The sequence below is a fragment of the Bos grunniens genome, chromosome 3 (assembly GCF_055505025.1).
Source record: "Bos grunniens cultivar Pamir isolate PY7600 chromosome 3, Bosgru_T2T1.0, whole genome shotgun sequence".
Taxonomy (NCBI): domain Eukaryota; kingdom Metazoa; phylum Chordata; class Mammalia; order Artiodactyla; family Bovidae; genus Bos; species Bos grunniens.
In genome coordinates this window covers 32,127,087-32,153,333 of record NC_141167.1, presented here as the reverse complement: position 1 = coordinate 32,153,333, position 26,247 = coordinate 32,127,087, and the positions used below count along the sequence as shown (strand labels likewise).

The following is a 26,247-nucleotide window of genomic DNA, read 5'->3' as shown; positions in this document are numbered from 1 at the left end:
TGAGAGGCTACCGTCAGAAACTCTGGCCCACTAGATGAGTGTGGTCATAACGAGAGGCTGGAGGATAGCTGAGGGCCAGGCACTGAAGTGGAGACTGATTGAGCCAGAATCTCTATGCACACTGACTATCTGGACCTCTCTATATCACAGTTATCTATAGCATGGAGATTAGAACATTCTCTGTCTCACAGGGTGGCCCTAAGGGTTAAATGAGTTAATCCATGCCATGTACAGTGCTTCAGATAGTTAAGGGTTAAATGAGTTAATCCATGCCACGTACAGTTCTTCAGATAGTTCCTGGCTTGAAAGTAGCCAAAATGGTCGAGAATTACTATTATTACTGCTGCCAGAAATGCCACACCATACACAGGCTGTGCTGTTGGTTCCTGATTCTGAACTGGAAAAATCAGAGACTAAGGGAAGCTGAAGAGTTTTTGAACACCTGTTTTCTTAATCAACTTCTCTGTAGTGTTAGCTGTACTATAAACTGAGATGGAATGAATGAAGAAGATGGAACATCCACATTATGTGCTGGGCAAAAATTTTCCAGGCATTATTTAATATGCACAGATCATTCCACAGGAGGTACACCTTTTCCCATTTTATAGATGAGCAACTCAAGGCTTAGATGGTTTCAGCCACTTGCCCAAAATGATACAATAAATAAATAGTAGATCAGGGATTGACCCAAGATCTGTGTCCAGAGCCCATTTTCTCCTTGCCACATACTTGGGGGAGGGGGAGCTAAGGATGGCCCTGGGTGTAATTTTGACATCATCATCACCTTCCTTTTGGGCTGAGACTGTTTTCAGTGATAGAGGTAGAAAGTCAAAATCAGGATAAATTCAGGAGGATGGAGCTAATGGTCTCAATTCCATGTGTATGTAAATGACTTAAGCGGGGTGGGGACAGAGCCAAGACACCGGGAGTCTGTCAGTCAATCAATACCATCCATCACTGTGAAGCCTGGTTGTCATGGTAACTGAGGATAAAGCCCGGAGCTTGTTAGAATCTAGTGCCTCTCTGTTCAAGATGATTGGTTGGTTAGCAAACACAGTGAAAGACCTTTTGGGCCAACCCAGACTACTTAGCCATAAGTACAAGACCCTTCGCAATCAGGTTCCTGCCCAGCTCACCATCCTCACTGTTCAATCCCACTCAGTCTCTGTAGGGATTCACCTCTGACTCTTCAGAGTATAAGAGAAGCTCTAGAGGGTGCCCAGCATCTATGGGTTTAGATTCTGAACCAGCCCTGCTAGAAAGACACTGAGTCTCTAATGTGAATCAGCCTCAGCCTATGGGAAAAATTCCAGGGACACATCATTCCCAAGACGCACTATAGAGGCAGGTGGTTGTAGTAGTGTGATATACATAGAGCTATGTCCTGGGTGCATTGAAGTACTTAAGACAGGCTTCCAACCCAGAGCCAGGGAGATGGAAAGGCTGCCTGGAAAATCCTGTGTGAGCAGAGACCAAGGGTGAGTAAGCATTAGCCAGGTGATGAAGACTGAAGGAGGGGAGGGGAACAGAGTCCCAGGTGGAAGGAACAGCACCAAGCAGAAAGTGTGATTAAGTCAAGGGACCAGCAAGTAGCTCAGTACAACATAGACCCAGGGGGAGCTATGGAGAGCTGAGTGCATGCTCCCTTGTCCAGGGCAGGGACCCTCCTGTCTCAATGTTCACCCTTGCATGGCTCCAGCAGCTTGCTGTTCTGTAACTTGTCATCCTCTCTGTGGCTTCCTGGAAGCAACACTGACTACATTTCCAGGTTACTGATACATCATCACTCCTCCTGCAATAACCTAAACTCTGGATTGTTCTCATGTATGCACTGGCCTCAGGGGCAAGCCCTCCACAGAGAGTCTGGCCTTGGGGTGAATCACTCGTCTCCTGTAGCTCATTTTCACCCCTTGCTGCTTCAGCCACTCCCATGCAACTCTCTCCTCTTAGGAAGATCTAGCTACATGTTCCACCAGGCACACTCCTACTCCAACTAACTTCAGAAGACCAGATTTGAGTGCCTCTGGAGTCTAGAAGATGGGAGTGGAAGAAAGGGTGGGTTGCTCCCTCCTTTGTACTTCTACTGAATTTTTTTCTATTCAAGCACTTATCACAGTGTATTATTCTTAGCCTCCAACTGACTACATATTTCTCCAGGATGGAGATCTGTGTGTTTTACCCCATATCTCTGGAAATCATGGCTTCTCTCTGAATATTTACTAGATGAGTAGATAGATTGCTGAATGGATGGAGATTGGATTATGAGAAGAGTTTTCCTTGGAGATTGTTTCCTGCCTCTTAAGAAGGGAAAAATGCTCTGCTCAGAACCTTCCTGAAAGGGAATTCTAAGCAAAAAATAGCAATAATATATAAATGTGATGGACTATATGAAAAATTTGAGAAACTTAGATTACACATCCATCTTCCCCAATTATTCCTCCTATACAGCTTAACCATCTGGGCTGCCTTTGTCCCAGTCTAGTAAAGGAACAGAAAATACATAGCTCAGAGGTTCTCAGTCCCTGCTCAGACCCTTTAGGAATCCACTCCTGACTCTCCAGAGTGCAAGGAAAGCTCTGGAGGATGTCCAGGATTGGTGGGATTAGATACTGAATTACCCCAGCCAGAAAGACATTGAAGCTCTACCATGGGTCAGTCTCTAACTCTGATAGACATCACTGATTGACCACAGTTCTTTCTGGCTGAGCCCTTATCTGGTGTCACAGTCCTCGACTCAACAGTCCCAGCAGCATTTGCAATTAAAACTACCTGCCATTGGTAGCTTAGATACATTTTATGGCCTACCGGTCTTTAAGGTTCACTTATTTGCGTGTCATGGGTGCCAGCACACCATGGTTGTTCCTAGCTCTGTGAATGTACCTAAGCTTCAGAACAGACCATCAGTAGCTGGTCAGTTTAACCCTTTACAATTCTCTGTTATAATTCCCAGTCAAGGTTCAAACTGACCTAATACTGCCCTTAGGAGTGGATATCGAGTAGAATACAACTTCGTGTGCATGCATGCTAAGTCACTTCAGTTGTGTTCAACTCTTCTGTGACCCCATGGACTGGAACCCACCAGGATCCTCTGTCCATGGGATTCTCTGGGCAAAAATACTGGAGTAGGTTTCCCTGCCCTCCTCCAGGGGATCTCCCCAACTCAAGGATAGAACCCATGTTTCTTACATCTCCTGCATTGGCAGGCTGGTTCTTTACCACTAGTGCCACCTGGGAAGCCGATAATACTCCCTTCAGTTGAGTTGCTCAGTCATGTCCGACTCTTTGTGACCCCATGAGTCGCAGCACACCAGGCCTCCCTGTCCATCACCAATTCCCGGAGTTTACCCAACTCATGTCCATCGAGTTGGTGATGCCATCCAGCCATCTCATCCTCTGTCATCCCCTTCTCCTCCTGTCCCCAATCCCTCCCAGCATCAGAGTCTTCTCCAATGAGTCAACTCTTCGCATGAGGTGGCCAAAGTACTGGAGTTTCAGCTTCAGCATCAGTCCTTCCAGTGAACACCCAGGACTGATCTCCTTTAGGATGGACTGGTTGCAGCTTCTTGCAGTCCAAGGGACTCTCAAGAGTCTTCTCCAACACCACAATTCAGAAGCATCAGTTCTTCAGTGCTCAGCTTTCTTCACAGTCCAACTCTCACGTTCATACATGACCACTGGAAAAACCATAGCCTTGACTAGACGGACCTTTGTTGGCAAAGTAATGTCTCTGCTTTTTAATATGCTGTTTAGTTTGGTCATAACTTTCCTCCCAAGGAGTAAGCATCTTTTAATTTCATGGCTGCAGTCACCATCTGCAGTGATTTTGGAGCCCAGAAAAATAAAGTCTGCCACTGTTTCCACTGTTTCTCCATCTATTTGCCATGAAGTGATGGGACCAGATGCCATGATCTTCGTTTTCTGAATGTTGAGCTTTAAGCCAACTTTTTCACTCTCTACTTTCATTTCATCAAGAGCTTTTTTAGTTCCTCTTCATTTTCTGCCATAAGGGTGGTGTCATCTGCGTATCTGAGGTTATTGATATTTCTCCCAGCAATCTTGATTCCAGCTTGTGCTTCATCCAGCCCAGCGTTTCTCATGATGTCCTCTGCATATAAGTTAAATAAGCAGGGTGACAATATACAGCCTTGACGTACTCCTTTTCCTATTTGGAACCAATCTGTTGTTCCATGTCCAGTTCTAACTGTTGCTTCCTGACCTGCATATAGGTTTCTCAAGAGGCGGGTCAGGTGGTCTGATATTCCCATCTCTTTCAGAATTTTCCACAGTTTATTGTGATCTACACAGTCAAAGGCTTTGGCGTAGTCAATAAAGTAGAAATAGATGTTTTTCTGGAACTCTCTTGCTTTTTCCATGATCCAGCAGATATTGGCAATTTGATCTCTGGTTCCTCTGCCTTTTCTAAAACCAGATTGGACATCTGGAAGTTCATGGTTCATGTATTGCTAAAGCCTGGCTTGGAGAATTTTGAGCATTACTTTACTAACATGTGAGATGAGTGCAATTGTATGGTAGTTTGAGCATTCTTTGGCATTGCCTTTCTTTGGGATTGGAATGAAAACTGACCTTTTCCAGTCCTGTGGCCATTGCTGAGTTTTCCAAATTTGCTGGCATATTGAGTGCAGCACTTTCACAGCACCATCTTTTAGGATTTGAAATAGCTCAACTGGAATTGCATCAACTCCACTAGCTTTGTTCATAGTGATGCTTTCTAAGGCCCTTGGGTATTTTTAAAACCTCACTTAACCACTTTCAAAGTTATCACAAGTGGTTTAATAGTTTAAAAAAAAAGAAGATAAGCAAAGTAAATATCCAGATATATCACAGAGCAGTGAACCAAGAATTAGAAATCCTCATTTCATAGTTCACTTTGCTTCTAACTGGTGGTGTCAGCTTGGATGTGTCATTTATCTTTCAGTGCCTTGTTTTCATCATTTGTAAAATGGCTATAGCCATAAAATACAGCTCAAAGCATTGCCAGGAAGCTTAAATGGGATGAAATGCATGTAAGCACTCAGTATGCTGCCTGCCACAGAGTTAGAACTCAGTGATTGCTTGTGTTTTTTTCATTTTTATTTGGATAAGCTGTTTCATTCCATGAGACTTTACACACCTGTCTCAGCAGTTAATACTAACATCTGCCTCTAGATTTCCCCTTTGACTACCTTCCTGTGATGGTTAATTGCATGCATCAATTTGACTGGGCCAGGGTGTCCAGATATTTGGTCAAATGTTATTCTGGGTGTTTCTGTGAGCTATTTTTGGATGAGATCAACATTTAAATCAGTAGCTTGAGTAAAGCAGATTTCTCTCCCTAAAGTGGGTGGGCCTCATTCAATTTGAAATCCTGAACAGACAAAAAGACTGACCCTTCCCTGAGTGAGAGAGGATTCTTCCTGCCTAACATTCCTTGACATAAATCACAGCAAGATCCTCTATGACCCATCTCCTAAAGTAATGGAAATAAAAGTAAAAATAAACAAATGGGACCTAATTAAACTCAAAAGCTTTTTCACAGTGAAGAAAACTATAAACTAGGTGAAAAGACAACCCTCAGAATGGAAGAAAATAATAGTAGATGAAACAACTGACAAAGGATTAATCTCCAAAATATACAAGCAGCTCATGAAACTCAATACCAGAGAAAGAAACAACCCAGTCAAAAAGTGGGCAGAAGACCTAAAGAGGCATTTTTCCAAAGAAGACATAGAGATGGCTAATAAACACATGCAAAGATGCTTAACATCCCTCATTATTAAATAAATGCAGATCAAAACTGCAATGAGGTATTACCTCACAAGGATCAGAATGGGCATCATCAAAAAATCTACAAACAATAAATCCTGGAGTGGGTGTGGGGAAAAGGGAACCTTCTTGTACTGTTGTTGGAAATGTAAATGGATACAGCTACTATGGAAAACAGTATGGATTCCTTAAAAAAAAAAAAAAACTAGGAATAAAACTACCTTATGACCCAACAATCCCACTACTGGGCATATACCCTGAGGAAACCATAACTGAAATAGACACATGTACCCCAGTGTTCATCACAGCACTATTTACAATAGCTAGGAAATGGAAGCAACCTAGGTGTCCATCGACAGATGAATTGATAAAGAAGTTGTGGTACATATATGCAATGAAATATTATTCATCTATAAAAAGGAACACATTTGAGTCCGTTCTAATGAGGTAGGTGAACCTAGAGCCTATTATACAGAGTAAAGTAAGTCAGAAAACAGACATTGTATATTAATGCCTACATATGGGATCTAGAAAGAGGGTATTGGTGAACCTATTTGCAGGGCAATAAAGGAGACACAAACATAAGGAACAGACTTGTGGATACAGCCAGGGAAGGGGAGGATGGGACAAATTGAGAGAGCAGGATTGAATCATATGTATTACCATATTTAAAATAGATTGCCGGTGGGAATTTGCTCTGTGATGCAAGAAGCTCAAATCTCGTGCTCTGTGACAACCTAGAGGAGTGGGATGGGGTGGAGGCTGGGAGGGAAGTTCAAGAGGAACATATGTATACCTATGGCTGACTCGTGTTGATGTATGGCAGAAACCAACACATTATTGTAAAGTAATTATCCTCCAATTAAAATTAAATAAACTTTTTAAAAAAGGGAGGATTCTTCCTGCCTAATTGCCTTGAACTGGAAAATTGGCTTTTTTCTTGCCTTTGCACTCAAACTAAGACATCAGCTCTTTCTGGGTCTCAAGCCTCCAACCTTCAAATTGGGACTACACCATCAGCTCCCCTGATTCTTAAGCCTTTGAACTCAAGCTGGAACTAAATCATCAACTCCCCTAAGTCCACAGCTTGCCAAATATGGATCTTGGGACTTGTCAGGCTCTATCATTGTGTGAGCCAATATTTTATAAGAACTCTCTTTACTTATATAAGTAAAGTATGTATTGGAGAACCTTAACTAATATACTTCCTAGTGCCTTTGTTATGGCTAGTGATGTTTTTTTCCTTTATTTAAGGTGATTAGATGCGTGGCTACAGTCAGCGGAGCACACTGGGTTAAGACAGTATGAAAGTGAAAGTGAAGTCGCTCAGTTGTGTTCTACTCTTTGCGACCCATGGACGGTAGCCTACCAGGCTCTGCGGTCCATGGTATTTTCCAGGCAAGAATACTGGAGTGGGCTGCCATTTCCTTCTCCCCCCAAAAGTAAGCAATACAGTTGACATCATGATCCAGCCCATTCACAGCCAGCTAAAATAAGTTGCAGTTCTTAACCATACTTTCTGTGATGCTCGCTGAGGTTTTCCTTCCTACTGTATTCTGTTTCATTTTATTAAATGCTAGTCATGGCTCACTAAATTTCTCTTACAATCTGCTAGTGGGCTGTAGCCTGTAGTTTGAAAAGCCCTACGTAAAACACCTCTGAGGCATTATAGAATGTTTATTAATATCACAGGTTCTCACACTGAACTTGGACTCCACCCATAATAACAAGGCAAACTTGACCTTGCACAAGATATTTGACATTGCTGAGCTTCAGTTCTTCATTTGTAAATTAGTGTTATAGTATGCTCTTCCCAGGTCTTTCCTGAGGATAAGATGAGATAGTGCATTTAAATGCCTTATTCAGTGTCTGCCATGTGATGAAATGCTCAGTAACTTTTAGCCATTTTACCACTGTTACTAGAGTCTAAGCCCTTGAATATAGTATCAGAATGAATCACAGAGTGTGAAGAAATGGGGAGGGGGTGATGGGAGGTAAATACATGGACAAGATATAAACTCTACATCAGAAGACCTTAATTCAATACTAATTGAATCATGTTGAGCCAATTACTTGGGCTCTTTAGACCAAAGCTTTCTCTATAGAATTAGGGAGAAAATTCATTTCTGTCCCTAGAGCTTCACATAACCACTTATTCCTTATAAGTGGTTATGAAGATCATCTTCAATACCAGATGTGAATGACTGTATTTTACCAACCTTAGGAGTTAATATATTTATTAGAATCGAATATTTTAAATATATTTTGTTAGAACCAAATATTTCAGTTATTACTAAGTACAGTGAAAACAAAAATAAATTGTTAATTCACTATAGGTGGTAACCAATCTGGTTGTCCCTATAATAAATCATCCCTGACTATAATCACATGATTATAACAGAGAAACCCTATTACCTGCTATATGAGATAATAGGATCCATGTTGGTGTCTAGACAGTGCTAACCATATTTTGTGTGCTTAATATATGTTTGTTGAATGAAAAGCTATTGAATAAATAAAGAGAAGGAAAGAGGACAAAGGAAAAGAATGTAAAACTATAATTGACATCAACTTTAGTGAGATTTTTGTCATGTGCCTATGGCTTTTTCTACCCAGTGTGGCTCCTGCCTGCAATGCAGGAGACCTGGGTTTGATTCCTGGGTTGGAAAGATCCCCTGGAGAAGGATATGGCAGCCCACTCCAGTATTCTTGCCTGGAAAATCACATGGACCACGGAGCCTGGCAGGTTACTGTCCATAGGGTCACAAAGAGTCAGACATGACTGAACGGCTTCACTTTCACTTTCTTTCCCTATGGCTTTTTCTACCCAGTGTGTTAGGTAGTAGACCAGTTGGCCCAAGGACCCTAGTTGGAGAGTGATGATCAGTGATGGGCTGAATGTACTGCATTTTCACTGAAAGGGTCATTTCCAGTGTCACTGTTATCTGGCATCCATCAAAGGGAGGCATGATGGAACACAGGCACTGATTGGGCTTGTTAAGACTTTGAAAGATAGTGAAAAGAATTCAAAGTGACCTTGATCAATGGGAGGAGCAGTCCCTCCAAAATGGGATGAAGCTCTAGGGACAGAAATGAATTACCTTGATTTTAAAAAATGGCCAGGTAAGGGAAGGAGGCATGAATGCTAAGACTCCAAGTCTTACAGCAAAAGTGTTGGCCACTGCAGGCTGGGCATAATGATGTTTCTTCCATTTGAACAATGTTTCAAAGCTGACCAATTGCAGAGACCTATGAGATAGGTTGCCTTATTGTTCCCACATTACAGATGAGAGGATAGTTAAGATTGTAGAATTAACAACTGGAAAGCTGGGAGTAATGAATGTGGTAATAGTAACACCAACATTGTTGTTGTTCAGTTGCTCAGTCATGCCTCATTCTTTGCAACCCCATGGACTGCAGCATGCCAGGCTTCCCTGACCTTCACTATCTCCCTGAGTTTGCCCAAACTCATGTCCATTGAGTCAATGATGCCATCCAACTATCTCATCCTCTGTCATCCCCTTCTCCTCCTGCCCTCAATCTTTCCCAGCATCAGGGTCTTTTCCAATGAGTTGGCACTTTGCAGCAAGTGGCCAAAGTATTGGAGCTTCAGTATCAGTCCTTCCAATGAAAATTCATGGTTGATTTCCTTTAGGTTCAACTGGTTTGATCTCCTTGCTGTCTAAGAGACTCTCAAGAGTCTTCTCCAGCACCACAGTTTGCAAGCATTGATTCTTTGGTGTCCACCGTTTTTTATTGTCTAGCTCTCATATCCATACATGACTACTGGAAAAACCACAGCTTTGACTAGATGGAGCTTTGTTGGCAAAGTGATGTCTCTGCTTTATAATATGCTGTCTAGGTTTGTCATAGCCTTTCTACCAAGAAGCAAGAGTTATTTAATTTTATGGCTGTAGTCACCATCTTCAGTGATTTTGTAGTGCAAGAAAATAAAGTCTGTCACTATTTTCATTGTTTCCCATTCTATTTGCCATGAAGTGATGGAACTGGATGCCGTGATCAAAGTTTTTTGAATGTTGAGTTTTAAGCCAGCTTTTTCACTCTCCTCTTTCACCTTCATCCAGAATCTCTGTAATTCCTCTTCATTTTCAGCCATTAGGGTGGTGTCATCTGCACATCTAAGGTCATTGGTATTTCTCCCCACAATCTTGATTCCAGTTTGTGCTTCATCCAGCCCAGCATTTCTCATGATGTACTCTGCGTAAGTTAAATAAGCAAGGGGACAATATACAGCCTTGACATACTCTTTTCCCAATTTGGAACCAGTCTGTTGTTCCATTTCTGGTTCTAACTGTTGCTTCTTGACCTGCATACAGATTTCTCAGGAGGCAAGTAAGGTGATCTGGTATTCCCATCTCTTTAAGAATTTCCCACAGTTTGTTGTGATACACACAGCCAAAGGCTTTAGCGTAGTCAGTGAAGCAGAATTAGATGTTTTTTTTTTTCTGAAATTCTCTTGCTTTTCCTATGATCCAACAGATATTGGCAATTTTATCTCTGGTTCTTCTGCCTTTTCTAAATCCAACTTGTACATCTGGAAGTTCTCAGTTCATGTACTGTTGATACCTAGCTTGAAGGATTTTGAGCATTATCTTGCTAGCATGTGACATGAACACAATTGTGTGGTAGTTTGAACATTCTTTGGCATTGCCTTTCTTTGGGATTGGAATGAAAACTGATCTTTTCCAGTCTTGTGGGCAATGCTGAGTTTTCCAAATTTGCTGGCATATTGACTGCAGCACATTACAGCATCTTTCAGGATTTGAAATAACTGGCTGGAATTCCATTACCTCCACTAGCTTTGTTAGTAGTATTGCTTCGTAAGACCCACTTGATTTCACACTCCAGGATGTCTGGCTCTAGATGAGTCATTATACCATTATGGTTATCCAGGTCATTAACACCTTTTTTGTAGAGTTCTTCTGTGTATTCTTGCCACCTCTTCTTAATATCTTCTGCTTCTGTTGGGACCACACCATTTCTGTACTTTATTATGCCCATCTTTGCATGAAATGTTCCCTTGGTATCTCCAATTTTCTTGAAGAGATCTCTGGTCTGTCCCATTCTATTGTTTTCCTCTATTTCTTTGCATTGTTCACTTAAGGAGGCTTTCTTATCTCGCCTTTCTATTCTTTGGAACTCTACATTCAGGTAGATGTATCTTTCCCTTTCTCCTTTGCCTTTCACTTCTCTTCTTTACTCAGCTATTTGTAAGGCCTCCTCAGACAACCATTTTGCCTTATTGCATTTCTTTTTCTTGGGGATGGTTTTGGTCACTGCCTCCTGTACAATGTTATGAATCTCCGTCCATGGTTCTTCAGGCACTTTTGTCTATCAGATCTAATCCCTTAAATCTATTTGTCATGTCCACTGTGTAATCACAAGGGATTTGTTTTAGGTCATTCCTGAATGGCCTAGTGGTTTTCCCTACTTTCTTCAATTTAAGTCTGAATTTTGCAATAAGGAGCTCATGATCTGAGCCACAGTCAACTCCTGGTCTTGTTTTTGCTGACTGTAAAGAGCTTCTACATCTTCAGCTGCAAAGAATATAATCAGTCTGATCTTGGTATTAACCAACTGGTGATGTCCATTTGTAGAGTCTTCTCTTATGTTGCTGGAAGAGGATGTTTGCTATGATCAGTGCATTCTCTTTGCAAACTCTGTTAGCCTTTACCCTGCTTCATTTTGTACTCCAAGGCCAAACTTGCCTGTTTCTCCAGATATCTCTTGACTTTCTACTTTTGCATTTCAGTCCCCTATGATGAAAAGGACTTCTTCTTCTTCTTTTTTTTTTTTTTTGGTGTTAGTTCTATAAAGGCTTTTAGTCTTCATAGAACCATTTAACTTCATCTTCTTCAGCTTTAGTGGTTGGGGCCTAGACTTGAATCACTGTGATGTTGAATGGATTGCCTTGAAAACAAACTGAGTTCATTCTATCATTTTTTGAGATTGCACCCAAGCACTGCATTTCAGACTCTTGACCATGAGGGCTCCTCCTTTTCTTTTAAGGGATTCTTGCCCATGGTAGTAGATATAACGGTCATCTGAATTAAATTCACCCATTTCCATCATAGTGTCACTACACCAACATAGTGCAGCAATAAGTACCATTTTTAAACTCTTACTATATGTCGGGCCCTGGGCCACCTGATCACATCTCTTTCTCTCTCTTAGTCGCTAAGTTGTGTCCAACTCTTGCGACCCCATGGACTGTAGCCTGCCAGGCTCCTCTGTCCATGGGATTCTCCAGGCAAGAATACTGGAGTGGGTTGACATCTTCTTCTCCAGGGGATCTTCCCGACCCAGGAATTGAAGCCAGGTCTCCTGCATTGCAGGCATATTCTTTACCGACTGAGCTATGAGGGAAGCCCTGATCACATAGACTGTTTCATTTCATACTCATAACAGGCCTATGAAGTGTCTTCTGTCATTGTCTCATTTAGGGGAACAGGAACCAGGCAGGAAGAGGGAGGCATTTGCCTGAGGGCACTTGCCTGAGGGTCACATGGTCAGTCAGTGGTAGAGATGAGATGTGAACACAAGGAATCTAGATTAGAACCTTTTTCAGCAATTGATGCTTAATGAGTGCTCATTATCATTAGCATTACTCTAAATATTTTCTGTGGATAACTTTTCTTATTCCTCACAATTAATATGAGTTAAATGCCATTAATACCTCCAGCTTAAGGGATGAAGAAATTAAGACATAAAATGATTAAATAATCTGCCGATAATCACACAGTAACGTGACAGAACTTATATTTTCAAACACTAAGCTATACTAACATCCTGCATTCAAGGGAAAACAAATCTCTTTAAACACTTACCATCCAAAATGTACTGATACTTGGAATTATTCTCAAACAAGGCTTTATTATCATTCCTATTTGGGTCTTAAAAAAAACTGAGGTTCAGAGAAATTAAGTTCCTTGATCGGGGTCACACAATACTAAATGGTAGAAGCAAGAGCTCCACCAAGATGTTTCTGACTCCCAAGTTTATATTCCTCACTACCATCTGCCAGCATATTTCTTCATTCCACAGACCTTGATCCAATGATTCTGCTACTTACTCACCCCACCTAAAACTGTAATTATAATAATAACCACTGCTTACACAGTATTTTCTTTATCATGATGCTTTTTGGAAATATCTTCATTAATTCTCGTAATGGTTTTTAAAAGTAGTTTATTATACTTATATTAGTTATGGGAAAACTGAAACTCAGAGATACAAAGTATTAGCTTTTAAATGGCAGAACCAAAAGCAAAGATATCTTTGTAAAAAGAACCCTTTTCACTACCACATTGCCTGATGGCTTTCATGGGGCCATAAAATACTATTGGCTTCCTTCACAAGTGGAGGGGCATCAACAGAAGTCATTCTCTGTAAGATCTTTGCAGACCTCAATATTCCAAACTACAGAATCAAGAGACTTCCCTGGTGGCTCAACAGTGAAGAATCCACATGTAATGCAGGGGACTCAGAGACATAGGTTCAATCCCTGGGTCAGGAGCATTCCCTGGAGGAGGAAATGGCAACTCACTCCAGTAATCTTGCCCGAAAAATCCCATAAACAGAGGAGCTTAGTGTACTATTGTCCATGGTGCCACAGAAGAGTTGGACACAACTGAGTATCTAAACGACAGCAATAGAATCATGAACCTTTAGAGCTCTGAGGGCTATTAGTTTACTTTCTATTCCATGCATAGTTTCTCTCACATCATCCCAGATGGAGGTATCTTATCTGACTTACTTAGATTACTTAACTTACAAGAAAATCTGTTTCGTGGGGCATTTGAGAGACAAAGGTCACAGAAGCTAAGCTAAATGTGTCTAGGAAGCCCAAATGCCTCAAGAGGTAAAGAATCCTCCAGCAATGTAGGAGATATAGGAGACAAGGGTTCGATTCCTGGGCTGGGAAGATACCTTGGAGAAGGAAATGGCAACCCACTCCAAAATTCCGTGGACAGAGGAGCCTGGCAGCTACAGTCCATAGGGTCACAAAGAGTCAGACACAGCTGAGCATGCATGTGCAGGACCTACCTACATTGGCCATAAAGGGAAAGTCTAGTTCATTGTCAGTAGAAAAGACATATAGATCATTTCAATTAGTATGGTGTATGAATTTATGTGTACATACATATATATTCTGGATTATTTTCCTGGCTTGAGAATCCCTGCCATATTTCCAAATGCCTAGAGGTACCTCTCTTAGGAAGTTGGCCCTCCCAGGCACACTCATCATGTTCTTCTTGCCCTAATGTGTGTGTGTGTGTGTGTGTGGCTGAAATATAATATAGAAGGAGTATTTACACTTCACAATTCACACCCAGGTCATCTGCAAATTACCCAAACTCTATTTCAAAATATGTCTCGAATCAATCATATTCTTTCATCTCCATTATGATTCCTTACCTGGATATCAACAGGAGTCTTCTAACTGTGCTCCTTGAGTCTGCTCTCACCCCCTCTAATCTGTGCTCTTCAGACAGTGGAATGACCTACTGACACAGAGATTAGACCATGGCACAGCTGGGTAACAGTTTAGTGATTTCCTTTTCACTACAGACAAAGTCTATACGTCTTACTATGACCTGCAAGACCATCTGCAGCTACTTCCAACCTCAGCTCCCTCCATCCCCCACCTTATCTGCAGGCTTCGGCCACACATTCTTATTTCAGTTCTCAAACACTCCAGGCTGTCCATTCTGCCCAGGGCACCTTCTCTCTTGTCTTGGGAGTCTCCTTCTGAGTATCTTTTTAGACCTTATCCTATTTACTCAAGAGACTTTCCCAGATAATCCTAAACTGATTTTCTTCTCCCTCTCCTTCCACAGTCAGTCTCTATTTCTACAACCTGTTCATTTTCTACATAGCTCATATCACAATTTGCAATTGGCTCAGCTGGTAAAGAATCCACCTGCAATGAGGAAGACCTGGGTTTGATCCCTGGGTTGGGAAGATCCCCTGGAGAAGGGAAAGGCTACCCACTCAAGTATTCTGCCCTGGAGAATTCCATGGACTATATAGTCCATGGGGTCTCAAAAAGTTGGACACAACTGAGTGACTTTCATTTCACTTCACTTCATGTATCTATTCATTAGCTCACTCAACAGAAGCTATTAAGGCCAAACACCATTCTAGGAAATGAATATATAATAGCAAACAAAACATATGAGGTCCCTGCTCTTATGGAACATGCATACTAGGAAGAAGAGGTTGACAATAAACAAATAAGCATGTGAACATGGTAATTACTGAATATGTGATAGCCTGAGAATTAAAATAGGGTGCTATACCAAAGAGGGACTTGCTACATGGTCATAAAAGGCCTTTTGGAAAAGGGGGCATTTAAGTTGAGATTTGAATGGTTAGAATACAGCTATGCAAACATCAGAGGGAAGGGTAGCCCAGACAGAGAGAACTGCTAGTACCAAGGCTGTAGGCTAAAATGAGCTTGCTATGTTAGACTGTTTGCAGAACAACAGTGACAGCAACAAGAATGGAAAGAAATGAAAGAAAAAGTAAAAGGAAAGAGGAGAAAAGTAAAGAAAGACAACACAAAAGCCATCATACTCTAGAGTGGCCAGATAAGAGATCACAGTGGTTCGGACCAGTTAGACGGTAATAGAGATGTGGTCAGATGCCATGTATGCTTTAGAAACAAAAAATGACAGATCTCACTGATGAGGGGCAGAAAGTAAAGGGGGAACCAAGAAGGACATCTGGATTTTAAGGTGTTTGTTTAGTTTCTTCCACTAGATTGTAAGCTTTGCAAGAACAGGAACCATATCTATTTTGTTTACCTGGCACATAATACAAACATAATTGATGAATGCATATCTGTATGAACAAAACCATGAAAGAATGGACAGAGGGATGTCAGGGCAGGTTTCACAGAGGTGGGGATACCCGAACAAGGTTCCGAAGAATAAGTTGAAATCTGTCAGGTTGGCAAGACGGGGAAGCGTTTTGGAGGCTGACAGACAGCACCCACAGAAGGAGGCAGGAAACATACATGAACAGAACAGTGTCACTGAAGTACTTGACCTGCCTGAGGTAAATCATCAGCTCGGTAATAGGGCCAGACTCCAGAGAGGCCAGATAATGAGTGCGCTATTCCCTTTGTCATATTTTTATATAAAGACAAATAATAGGAGCTCCAAAGAAGGGATGAAGGAGAAAAAAAAATCTAAATCCAGAAATTCCAGCCCAAAGCCAATACTGATTCCTGTAGAATGTAGAAAGCTGTCAGCAGCAGCCCTTGAGGAAAGTCTAGGGTCCCATTGAAGTCTAACATCACCTCCCCAACATCCGAGAAGTCCCTTGATTTTTGATGCATGGTTTCATGCTGTCTTTAGGGGAGACGTATTTTATCTAAAGGACACATTAGAAGAAAACAGCCTTGCGCATCCTCTGGGATGAACCCATAGAGGATCTGAGGCAAACCCAAGGACAGATGAGTCCCCAAAGCAAACCAGCCCATGTGTTCATTTAAATCATTCCGTTCCAAGTTCAGCTCTTTGAAGGAGGGGATGTATACCACACGGTGTGTTTCTTAGAAACAAGCATTTAATAGAACATAAATATTATTAAAGTCGTATAGATCAAAGACACCCAGAGAGAAAAAAGACATTGGAAAAGAGGAGAATGAGAGAAGGAGTGAGAGAGAGGATGAGAAAGAGACAAAGAGAAAATTAGACAGACATCAAACATGGAGTGAGAGTATGTGTGATTCTGTTTGTCAAAGGGAAAGAAGGTAGATGATTTTGTTCTTTGTAGGTTAATATGTAAATGACATTCTGATTTATTAGCGGGCTCCAGCAGATGAGGTGATGATTAGCACATTTCCATATTTATGGAAAAGCAACACTAACTTTCCGGATTTATAGAAAATCAGCTCTTCACAAACAGCAAATTGTGCTATTATCGACATATGGCTTTCTATAAACTGAGCTGAGGTAATTATCCCTGGGACAATTCGTTGGTGGGCTCCTTTTGAATTTTAACCACATTGGAAGCCCATTTCTGCCTCACAGATTTTAAAGCGGAGGGGGCTTGAGATACCCCCAGGCAATTAATTAGTAATCCAGTACCAGAGACCAAATGAAAGGCTGTACCAGGAGCACATGGAGAAAAGACACAGGTCCAGGGGTCTGACGCCAGCTTCCTGCAGCCCTGGGCCAAATGTAGGGAAGTAATTAACTTCCCTAAGGAGCCTCAGCATTTCTGGGGCTAAAACTAGAACAACACCCACCTCCAAATGTTGTCAAGAATATTAAATAAGAATATATACAACAGCCCCGGAACTTAGTAAGTACTCAATAAATGTTAGCTCTTTGTCCTTCCTCATGGTTTTGAGTGACTCTTAAAAAGATCCACTTGAATTAAGTTTTTCAAATTCTTTTTTTATACTGATCTATCCTGAACTATTTTATTTGTCATGACTCTGTACATATATATGTCTTTAACCAAAACAAGTTTCTTGAAGCAATAACTTATCCTCACTGCTTATAAACCATTATGATATTTTCTCTTCTGTGTTGTTCAAAATGTTTGTGATCCATACATTGATTTCAGGATCTACTATTGGGTTTCAACCTGCAGTTTGTTAAGTATTATGCTGCAGGAAGGTAGGGACTGTATTTAGATTTGCTTGCCTTTGTATCCCTAGCACAAACACGTAGAAGACACTGAATAGATATTTGAATTATAAAAGAATGGATATAGAGATAGATGGACAAATTTATGAATGGCCCTAGTTAGGAATCTAAGTTAACACCCTCTTCAAACTCACTCACTATGAGTTGTTTTGCTCACTCACTGTGTACTAAACCCTGTGTTGGGCACTAAAGAGGTGGAAAAGTGTCAGACAGGATGCTTGCTTTCAAGGATCTTGCTGTCTAGATGAAAAGAGAAATAATTAACGTTTGGAAAATTGCTTTAAAGACTAAACTGTGGAATTTATATGAATGTGTTGAAGGAAGGAAGTGACCAGCCTGAACTGGTGCAGTCAGAGAAACTTCTTAAAACTTGGAGGTTGAACTTGGGCTTGAAAAATGGATACACCTCTCACCCTTCTACTCATTCACTGGTTCTCAAACTATACTAAGCATCAGAATAACCTGGAGGGTGATTGTCGAAACCCACACTGCTGGACCCACACCCAGAGTTTCCCATTTAGCAGGTTTGGGATGAGAACCTGAGGATTTGCATTGTAACACATTCCCAGGTGATGCTGATGCTGTTGGTGGGAGTCCACACATTTTAGAACCACTATTCTAGCAGTTTGGAGTGAGACCATGGAGATTGTTGCTGTCTTGCTAAGGATTTTAGATTTTAGTATTAGCCTTCCAGGATCTTAGGCAAGGAGATGACGTTCTAAGATCTGTGAGGCAGAATGATCCTTCTGGTAGCAATATTGAGAATGGATTGGAAGGGGTGAGTCTTCCTCTGAAGACCATTTAGGAGTTGCTGCAGTCATAAGTGAAAGATGTAAACCCAGCCTCCCATTGAAGGAGGGGATGTAGAAGAAAGGATGGAGGAGAGCTGCTCAGGAGAGAGAACTGAAGGGTCTTAGAGATCTACAGGGATGGAGGGGTAGGAGGGTCTGGGATGACTCTAGGTTTCTGCCATCACTGACTGCTTGGATGGCCGTTCTACCCACCAAGAATCTACATTTTAAATGTTTTAACATTTAAACAGCAAAACCCCAGAGACCTTTTATTATTAAAGAGATAACTATGGTGCCATATTGCCTGGAAAATCCCATGGATGGATGAGCCTGGAGGGCTGTAGTCCATGGGGTCGCTGAGGGTCGGACAGGACTGAGCGACTTCACTTTCACTTTTCTCTTTCATGCATTGGAGAAGGAAATGGCAACCCACTCCAGTGTTCTTGCCTGGAGAATCCCAGGGATGGGGGAGCCTGGTGGCCTGCCATCTGTGAGGTCGCACAGAGTCGGACGCGACTGAAGTGACTTAGCAGCACAGTCCCATAGAAAATGCATGATTTTGGACAGCCAGACAAGTCTGCATTCAAACTCTATTTGTGGTGCTTCCTAGCAAGCCACTTCACCCTGTTGAACCTCAAGTTCCTGTAAATAATAATACTAATGCTACCGTAGAGAGTTGTCATGGAGACTAAATGAGATCGTGTGTGGCCGAGAGTCAGTGACTAGAAAACTGCTCACCATGTCTGGTGTACGCACTGAACACTATGTGCATCGCACACCGATTCTACTTACCAGCTGTTTCCATTTTTTCTCTGTTAAGCACCAGGATATACTCATAGACACCACCCATCAATCCAGACGTTATGTAATGGGTGCCGTAGTCATTGATGAACTTGGCGTACATGCCATAGTGGTATCGCTCTGGAAGCTCCATTAGTGACTGCAGCATACCTTCATCCAGCACGATGTTTTCCCTCCTCATCTTAAAATGAGCAGTCTGCACCTTTGTGAAAATTCTCATAAAGCTGTATTTCTGCCAACAACAACGACCACCATTAAATGAGGGAAAAGAACAAAGAGAGTATATATTTTACCACATGAGATCACATAAAAGGTCCGCATTTAGTACCTGTGGATATATATATAATATATATACACCTACATATAACTGTGGGAATTATATGTAAATGTATAGATATACTTGCATATATATGTATATAAATATATATAAGGGAGGATTACTGTGTTTTGCAAGCATATATTGGACACCAGTGTGTGCCTGGCTTGTTCTGTACCTTCATCTCTTTCCTACTATGCCGCCCGGGTCAAGTTCTCATCAGCCCTCACTGGGTTCATTATCACAGTGTGCATCACCATGTTCCTTCCCTCCATCCTGCCCTCAGCCCACTCTTACCTCCACATCTTTCTCTAATTAAAGCATTGCATTATGCAACTTCTAACATAAGTATTAGGCACCATTAAAAATTATGCTTAGGAATATTTCAATGACATTGTGAAATGCCAATATCATTTAATTTATTGAACGAGTACCTATCAGTGCCTGTCATCACATGCTTTCTGCTAGGTGCAGGGAACATGATCTTGAATGAGCTAGTCCCTGCCCTCATAGAGCTTATATTTTAGTGGTAATCTTATACCATTCAGTAATCAAGAAATGCAGGATCCTGATATAATAATGAAAAAAAAAGAAAAAAAAAAAAAAAGACAGGACCAGGGTGAGGTTGGATTGGTTTAAGAGGAAGTGGGTTATGCATGAGCTTTCCTTGCAGAGAATATAAACCTTGTTCCAAAGTGATAGTGAAAGTTGAAGGAAACGACCTGGTTTTTGAAAAGTCCACATTAACCTGAGAGTTGTTTCTCAGAACAACACTTCCCTTCAGATCAATAGCTTATTTGTGGCAAAGCTCCAAAATGTAATTCATGTTTGTTAACAAAGTTAACTTTTATAACTGAATTTTCATCATGTAAAATCATGTTTTGAGTCCTCTGTAAATCCCAAGTTCTGGTATCAATGTTTTGAGGCTTTGGGGTAAATTTCTGATCAATTCAATGAATATTGCTCTGGCTCCCAATTGCCTCTCCATCCTTATCACTCCCTGTTTTCCCTTCCCACCTGGGCTTCAGACAGTGGAAGTCCTTTCAGTCCACATCTGTGTGAGGCAGTTTCTCACCTCCAGGCCTTGGCACATGCTCTTTCCCAGGCTGAGAACAGCCTTCTGTTAGCTTCTGCCTCACTTCATCCAGACAACTGGTACTAGTCTTTAGATATCAGTTAAGGCAGACTCCCTGACTTCCTCAAGGAAGCACTGGCTGATAATAGACAGGATAATAGGCAATTAGTAGTAAATGGTTGATGAAGAAGTGTTGATGAAGAAAGATTCATTGCGCAGGCCAGCCATCCAATCTATGGAAAAGCCTGGAAAAGCCAGGCTTGCTGTAGAATTCTTCCAAGTCTAGTTTAGAGGGCTTGGCTGCTTCTCTTTAAGACACTACCATTCTAAGTATTTCCCTGTATGCTCCAGGTAACCATGAAAAAGGATGGGGAAATGATAAGAGTACTAGTCTTATCATGCAATGTTATTCCCTTTGTGATGATTCTGTATGTGAAAGTGTAATAAGAAAACAAACATAATTACCACTGATCAGACATTTCCAATTATACAAGCAAATGAAGGTTCAATTACTACTGTACTTTTTAATGCAGTTAAGGTAGTACGTGTTCGGCATAGATTATGGGATACTGTGCAACGTGGGCATTATGTTTTAATACCTTCTCATGATACTTGCTTAACTTTTTTAAGAAGGCAGCATCTTGTGACATGGATACACCTGCAGTCACGGTGACTGGGACGCCTCTAATGCCCACACCAATGGTCAATCCACTTGACACAGACTTGTCATTTTTTACTTTAGTAAGAAGATCATTTGCATCATTATATATCTCTGAAGAGATTTTAGTATCTGCCTGGGCCTGAAAGGAAACACATAGTTAGCTTTGTACACATAAAGTTATATTCCAATTCATAGGTAATATTTAAATCTTTTCTCTGTAAAATAACCAATGTTTCAGATTATTATAAATACTCCTTTAAAAAGGCTATTCCAAATTGATACTAAAATGCAGAAAATTCAGCAGTGCTTAGTAATTAGTGGTACTACTAAAATATTTATTTAAACATACACACATGATTCTGATAAAATGTTATAATGTTCTATGCATTTATTTCTTTCCAGAGGGCTTACTCTTCCTGTGTAGAAGATAGGAAGATAGATACCCTTCCTTCCTGCTTGACTCTGTAGTGGGGAAATATGGAAAGCCATATCTAGGCATGGACAAGAGGCAAAGGCAGGCAGGTGGTAACAATTCTACGTAGAGGTATGCTTAGGGACCACCCAAAAGTGTTTGGTTATTTCATTCCGGGATTGCATTTCTCAGCCAGCTTGACCTGAGGTCTGGTCATGTGCTTTGCTTGAGCCAAGAAAGTGAGGCTTAGGAGCCCATGGGTGGTTCACTCTGTAATCACAAGAGCACGTGTTGAGATGGAAGCTGCATTAATTTGGGTCCTGAGTGTCCGAGATGATGAGAGTTTCCTTTCCACGTTAGGATGAATGAATAGCAGAAGAGGGGCATTACTGTTTTAAAGCACTGAGATTGAAGAATCTTTTGTTGCCATAGCATAGCTTAGTCTATCTTGCCTGACACATAGGCCCTAGATCGTCCTCCGGTTAGGAAAACGGCATTACCTATGTCTTTGAGCTTGGCTTACTTAGACCAGATGGCAGAGGTGGAAGTGGGCTAGGGGGAGCCAGTTTCTTTTTTTTTTTAATTTAACTATAGTTGATTTACAGCATTGTGTTAGTTTCAGGTATGTAGCTTCAGATTCATTTCCATTATAGTTTATTACAGGACATTGAATATAGTTCTCTGTGCTATACAGTAAATCCTCATTGTTTATTTTATATGTAGTAGTTTGCATCTGTTACTCCCATACTCCTGATTGATCTCTCCCCTTCCCCTTTCCCCTTTAGTAGCCCTAAGTTTGTTTTATATGTATGTGAGTCTACTATTATTTTGTGCTTAGGTTGATTTGTATTAATTTCTTAGATTCCACATATAAGGGATCGTATAATGTTTATCTTTGCCTGGCTTATTTAGTGTGATAATGTCTAGGTCCAACCATGCTGTTGCAAATGGCATTGTCATTCTTTTTTTTATGACTGAGCAATACTCTATTGTATTTATGTACCACATCTTCTTCATCCATTCCTCTGTTGATGGACATTTGCTTCCACATCTTAGCTATTGTGGACAGTGGGAACCAACTTCTTAAAACAGAATCCATAAGCCTAGCCTTATCCTCTGTCAGTATTTTTCTTTTGAGAAACTTTGGTGGGGTGAGGGATGTGACTAGATAGTTGTTCAGGGTCCTGGCATCCTATCATCTCTCTCTATAGATAGAATGTAGATAGAATATATATGATACAGAGAGAATTTGCATCATCTGCAGTCCATGGGGTCATGAGGAGTCGGACATGACTGAGCGACTTCACTTTCACTTTTCACTTTCATGCATTGGAGAAGGAAATGGCAACCCACTCCAGTGTTCTTGCCTGGAGAATCCCGGGGATGGGGGAGCCTGGTGGGCTGCCATCTATGGGGTCGCACAGAGTCTGGACACAACTGAAGCAACTTAGCAGCAGCAGCAGCAGCCTCCCTTCTAAATGCTGTATAGCCAGGCTTAGTTCAGATAGATCTGGATTTAAATCTTGTCTCTGCTACCTATTGGGCCTGACATTTATCCCTCTACGTCTCTGGGATTTTTAATATCTAAAATGGGCCAATGGTAATATCCGTTCCATTGTCTTATAATGAGGATTCAGTGGGAGAATTTGTGTGAAAGTAGGAGGGGACACTTGGTAAGCCTCCACTGAGGTGTGCTGTGTAGATGGCTCACCCACAGGGTAAAGGGTAGAGAAATGAATGGTTAGGAGCAGGCCCTGGAGCTGACTGTGAGCTCCATGGTGACCAGGAGACTGCCGAATTTTTTTTTTTTTTTTTTACTGTACAATATTGTATTGGTTTTGCCATACATCAACATGCATCCACCACGGGTGTACACGTGTTCCCCATCCTGAACCCCTCTCCCACCTCCCTCCCCATACCATCCCTCTGGGTCATCCCAGTGCACCAGCCCCAAGCTTCCTGTATCCTGCATCGAACCTGGACTGGCGATTCATTTCTTATATGATATTATACATGTTTTAATGCTATTCTCCCAAATCATCCCCCGCCCCTCCCACAGAGTCCAAAAGACTGTTCTATACATCTGTGTCTCTTTTGCTGTCTCGCATACAGGGTTGTCGTTACCATCTTTCTAAATTCCATATATATGTGTTAGTATACTCTATTGGTGTTTTTCTTTCTGGCTTACTTTACTCTGTATAATAGGCTCCAGAATTTTAAAGATGTGGAGAATCTTAGGGAACCTTAGCAGTTTTCAAGCACTTTTCGATAGCAGAACCTTTTCTTCCAACAAAATTATGTACAGAAAGCCAAGAGATGAAGGTCATCAGTGAGGACCTGCCCTTGGGGAAGCAGGGGCACAGGTCTCAGGACCCCCAGCCACTTCCTGTCTTGCCACCACTTTACATCTTAGGAACCTGAGCCTGGGGAGGAACAGTGAGCTGCTCAAGGTCAGATATACATCTGTGCTAATAGTGTCAAAACCTGGAAATAGGGCTTCTGACTAGCAACCCAGAAAATAGGGCCCCAGTCTATTTCACTGCTTTAGGACCAGAACCGAGATCTAGCGGAGGTGGTCCCATTTACAGTACAGTCCCATTTACAGACGCTCCCTTGCCCTGACCTTGACTCTTCAGCCCTGAGCAGGTGCATTGGGAGCTTCAGCCACCAGCAAGCCCTATAGGAAGTAAAATCTTCCAAAGCAAGTCATCTTATCTTCACCAATAGACTTCCCCTCCATGCCTCTCTGCCACAGTGGCCTGTGAGCACCCCGTTCAGACTTACTTCAAAGTGATATTTCAGGAAATTGTAGGGTTTCCGGAAGTACTTATCATCATCTCCATAGTAGAGACGCTCACAGGCAGGGTCATACTGAAGCTCCCTCCATTCCCCATTGTATACAGTCTCACACTGGCCCCCGTAGTACCTGGCATCATACACATGCTGAGCTTCTTCCTGGGTCAGGATATTATACCTAAATTGAAAAGGAAAGCAGCTTCTAAGAGAGAGCACTGGAAAAGCAAAGAATAACACAAAATATCCTCTGCACGTTGATGTAACTGGTAGGCTGAGCAGTGTTTCTCCAACTGAGTTATGTGAGGCACTAGGTTTCCTTGGAGTACCTAATGGGCCATTCTGGGTAAAGGCAAGAAACCGAGTGGGCTGGGCATGAGCCCCATCTTCCCTTAAACCAGACCAGCCAGACAACATTGTTTAGCATCTAGGACAGTGCTCCCACATAGGAGGTCCTCCTAAATATTTGTTGAGTAAACTGAAGAAGAATATGCATGATTATCAAAATTCTGAGCCCAGGAACTAGGCAGTCCAGACCTGTTTCCTGTCTCTGCCACATCTAGCTGTGTGATTGACCTTGGGCAGATGATTTAATCTCTCTATGTTTCCGTTTAGTCATTTGTAAAAAAAAAACAGCTAATACTACTGTCCTCGCAGAGTTAAGCATGAGTTAAAACAAGTAAAGGAATCATAATAGTACTCATATGAAATATTAAAAAAATGTTGCTGTTGCTGGTTTTTGTTAACATTATTTCAGAAGAAGTTCTGCTGCTAAAAACTAACTTTGAAATATTGGTATAGTTCATAGTGGTAAGCTGATGATCTAATCCTCAGAAAGGCTGTAGTCTTCTAGGCAGCATGGAGAAACACAGTCTGAAGTCAGGGAGTTGAGTCGCTAAGTCATGTCTGACTCTTTGCGACCCTATGGACTGTATTGCCCACCAGGCTCCTCTGTCCATGGGATTCTCCAGGCAAGAATGCTGGAGTAGGTTGCCATTTCCTTCTCCAGAAGTCAGGGAGACACCTGGTTAATTTCTGGCTCTGTCATTTACTAGCTGTGTGACTTTGTAGAAAGTTTCTACAAACTTCCTGAAGATCATTTTCCTCATTTGAAGAACAGAATAGTAAAAGTGTCATTTAGTGAAGTCTAAATGAGGGCATTAGGGTAAAACAGAAGTACACTTGATAGTAATTCTTCTTTTCCCCTGGCCCAATACCTTTTCAGAAATATTTTCTAATACTTCCCTCTCTGAGGGTGTTTCACGTCTATCTGCCTAAGTCCTCTGTTTTAGGTCATGGATGGTTTAACCATATTTAGGTAAAAATAATGTGAAACAGGTGAAAGACAGCTTTAATTTCTTAAAAAGAGAAAGTTAACTGAACAAAAGCATGAAGCTTGACTAAGAGTTCAAAGACCTTACAATCTAAGCCTCTTATGTTGTAGACAATAAAATGATTGCTTTTCTTTTCATCTCAAACTTCTGTTTAGCCTTGAAGACCCAACTCAAATATTGCCTCCTCTGTATCACCTTTGATTATCCTGGACAGATAATTGTCCCTCCTCTGTGTTCCCATGGCATTTGGTGATTGCCTCTGGCATAGCATACGTCATGTTTGTTTATTTCCTTTGTGAAAAAGCACAAAGGCAAATTAGCAGTGGAAGGATTATGAATAAAACCTGCTTCAAAAGAATAAATGGATAATTATAGAGCACTTGGCATATAGTAGAAATTCAATGTAAGTAAACTTCCTTCTTCTCTTCCTTTCTCCATCTCTTTCTTCCTATTAGTGGAAGTGATGTAATAATAGCTGTGATGAATTGAATACACATTTTACCAGACATTTAGCATAGATTAGCTTTCAACCTCATAACAATTTTGCAAATGTGAAAATTGAAGCTCAGAAAAATTAAGCAACTTGCCTATAGTCAGAACTGGGATTTTTTCCT

General features: G+C 41.3%; 1 protein-coding gene across 1 annotated transcript in view; it reads right to left on the bottom strand.

Moving 5' to 3' along the window:
* C8A (complement C8 alpha chain) overlaps window positions 1-26,247 on the bottom strand; it is a 72,031-nt gene that overhangs the window by 18,680 nt on the left and 27,104 nt on the right. The window contains exons 5-7 of the mRNA XM_086390190.1: window positions 24,291-24,480; window positions 21,033-21,233; window positions 19,034-19,274 (exon numbers count right to left, since the gene is read on the bottom strand). Of these exons, the coding sequence (XP_086246316.1) occupies window positions 19,034-19,274; window positions 21,033-21,233; window positions 24,291-24,480 (632 nt within the window). The remainder of the gene's footprint in view (window positions 1-19,033; window positions 19,275-21,032; window positions 21,234-24,290; window positions 24,481-26,247) is intronic.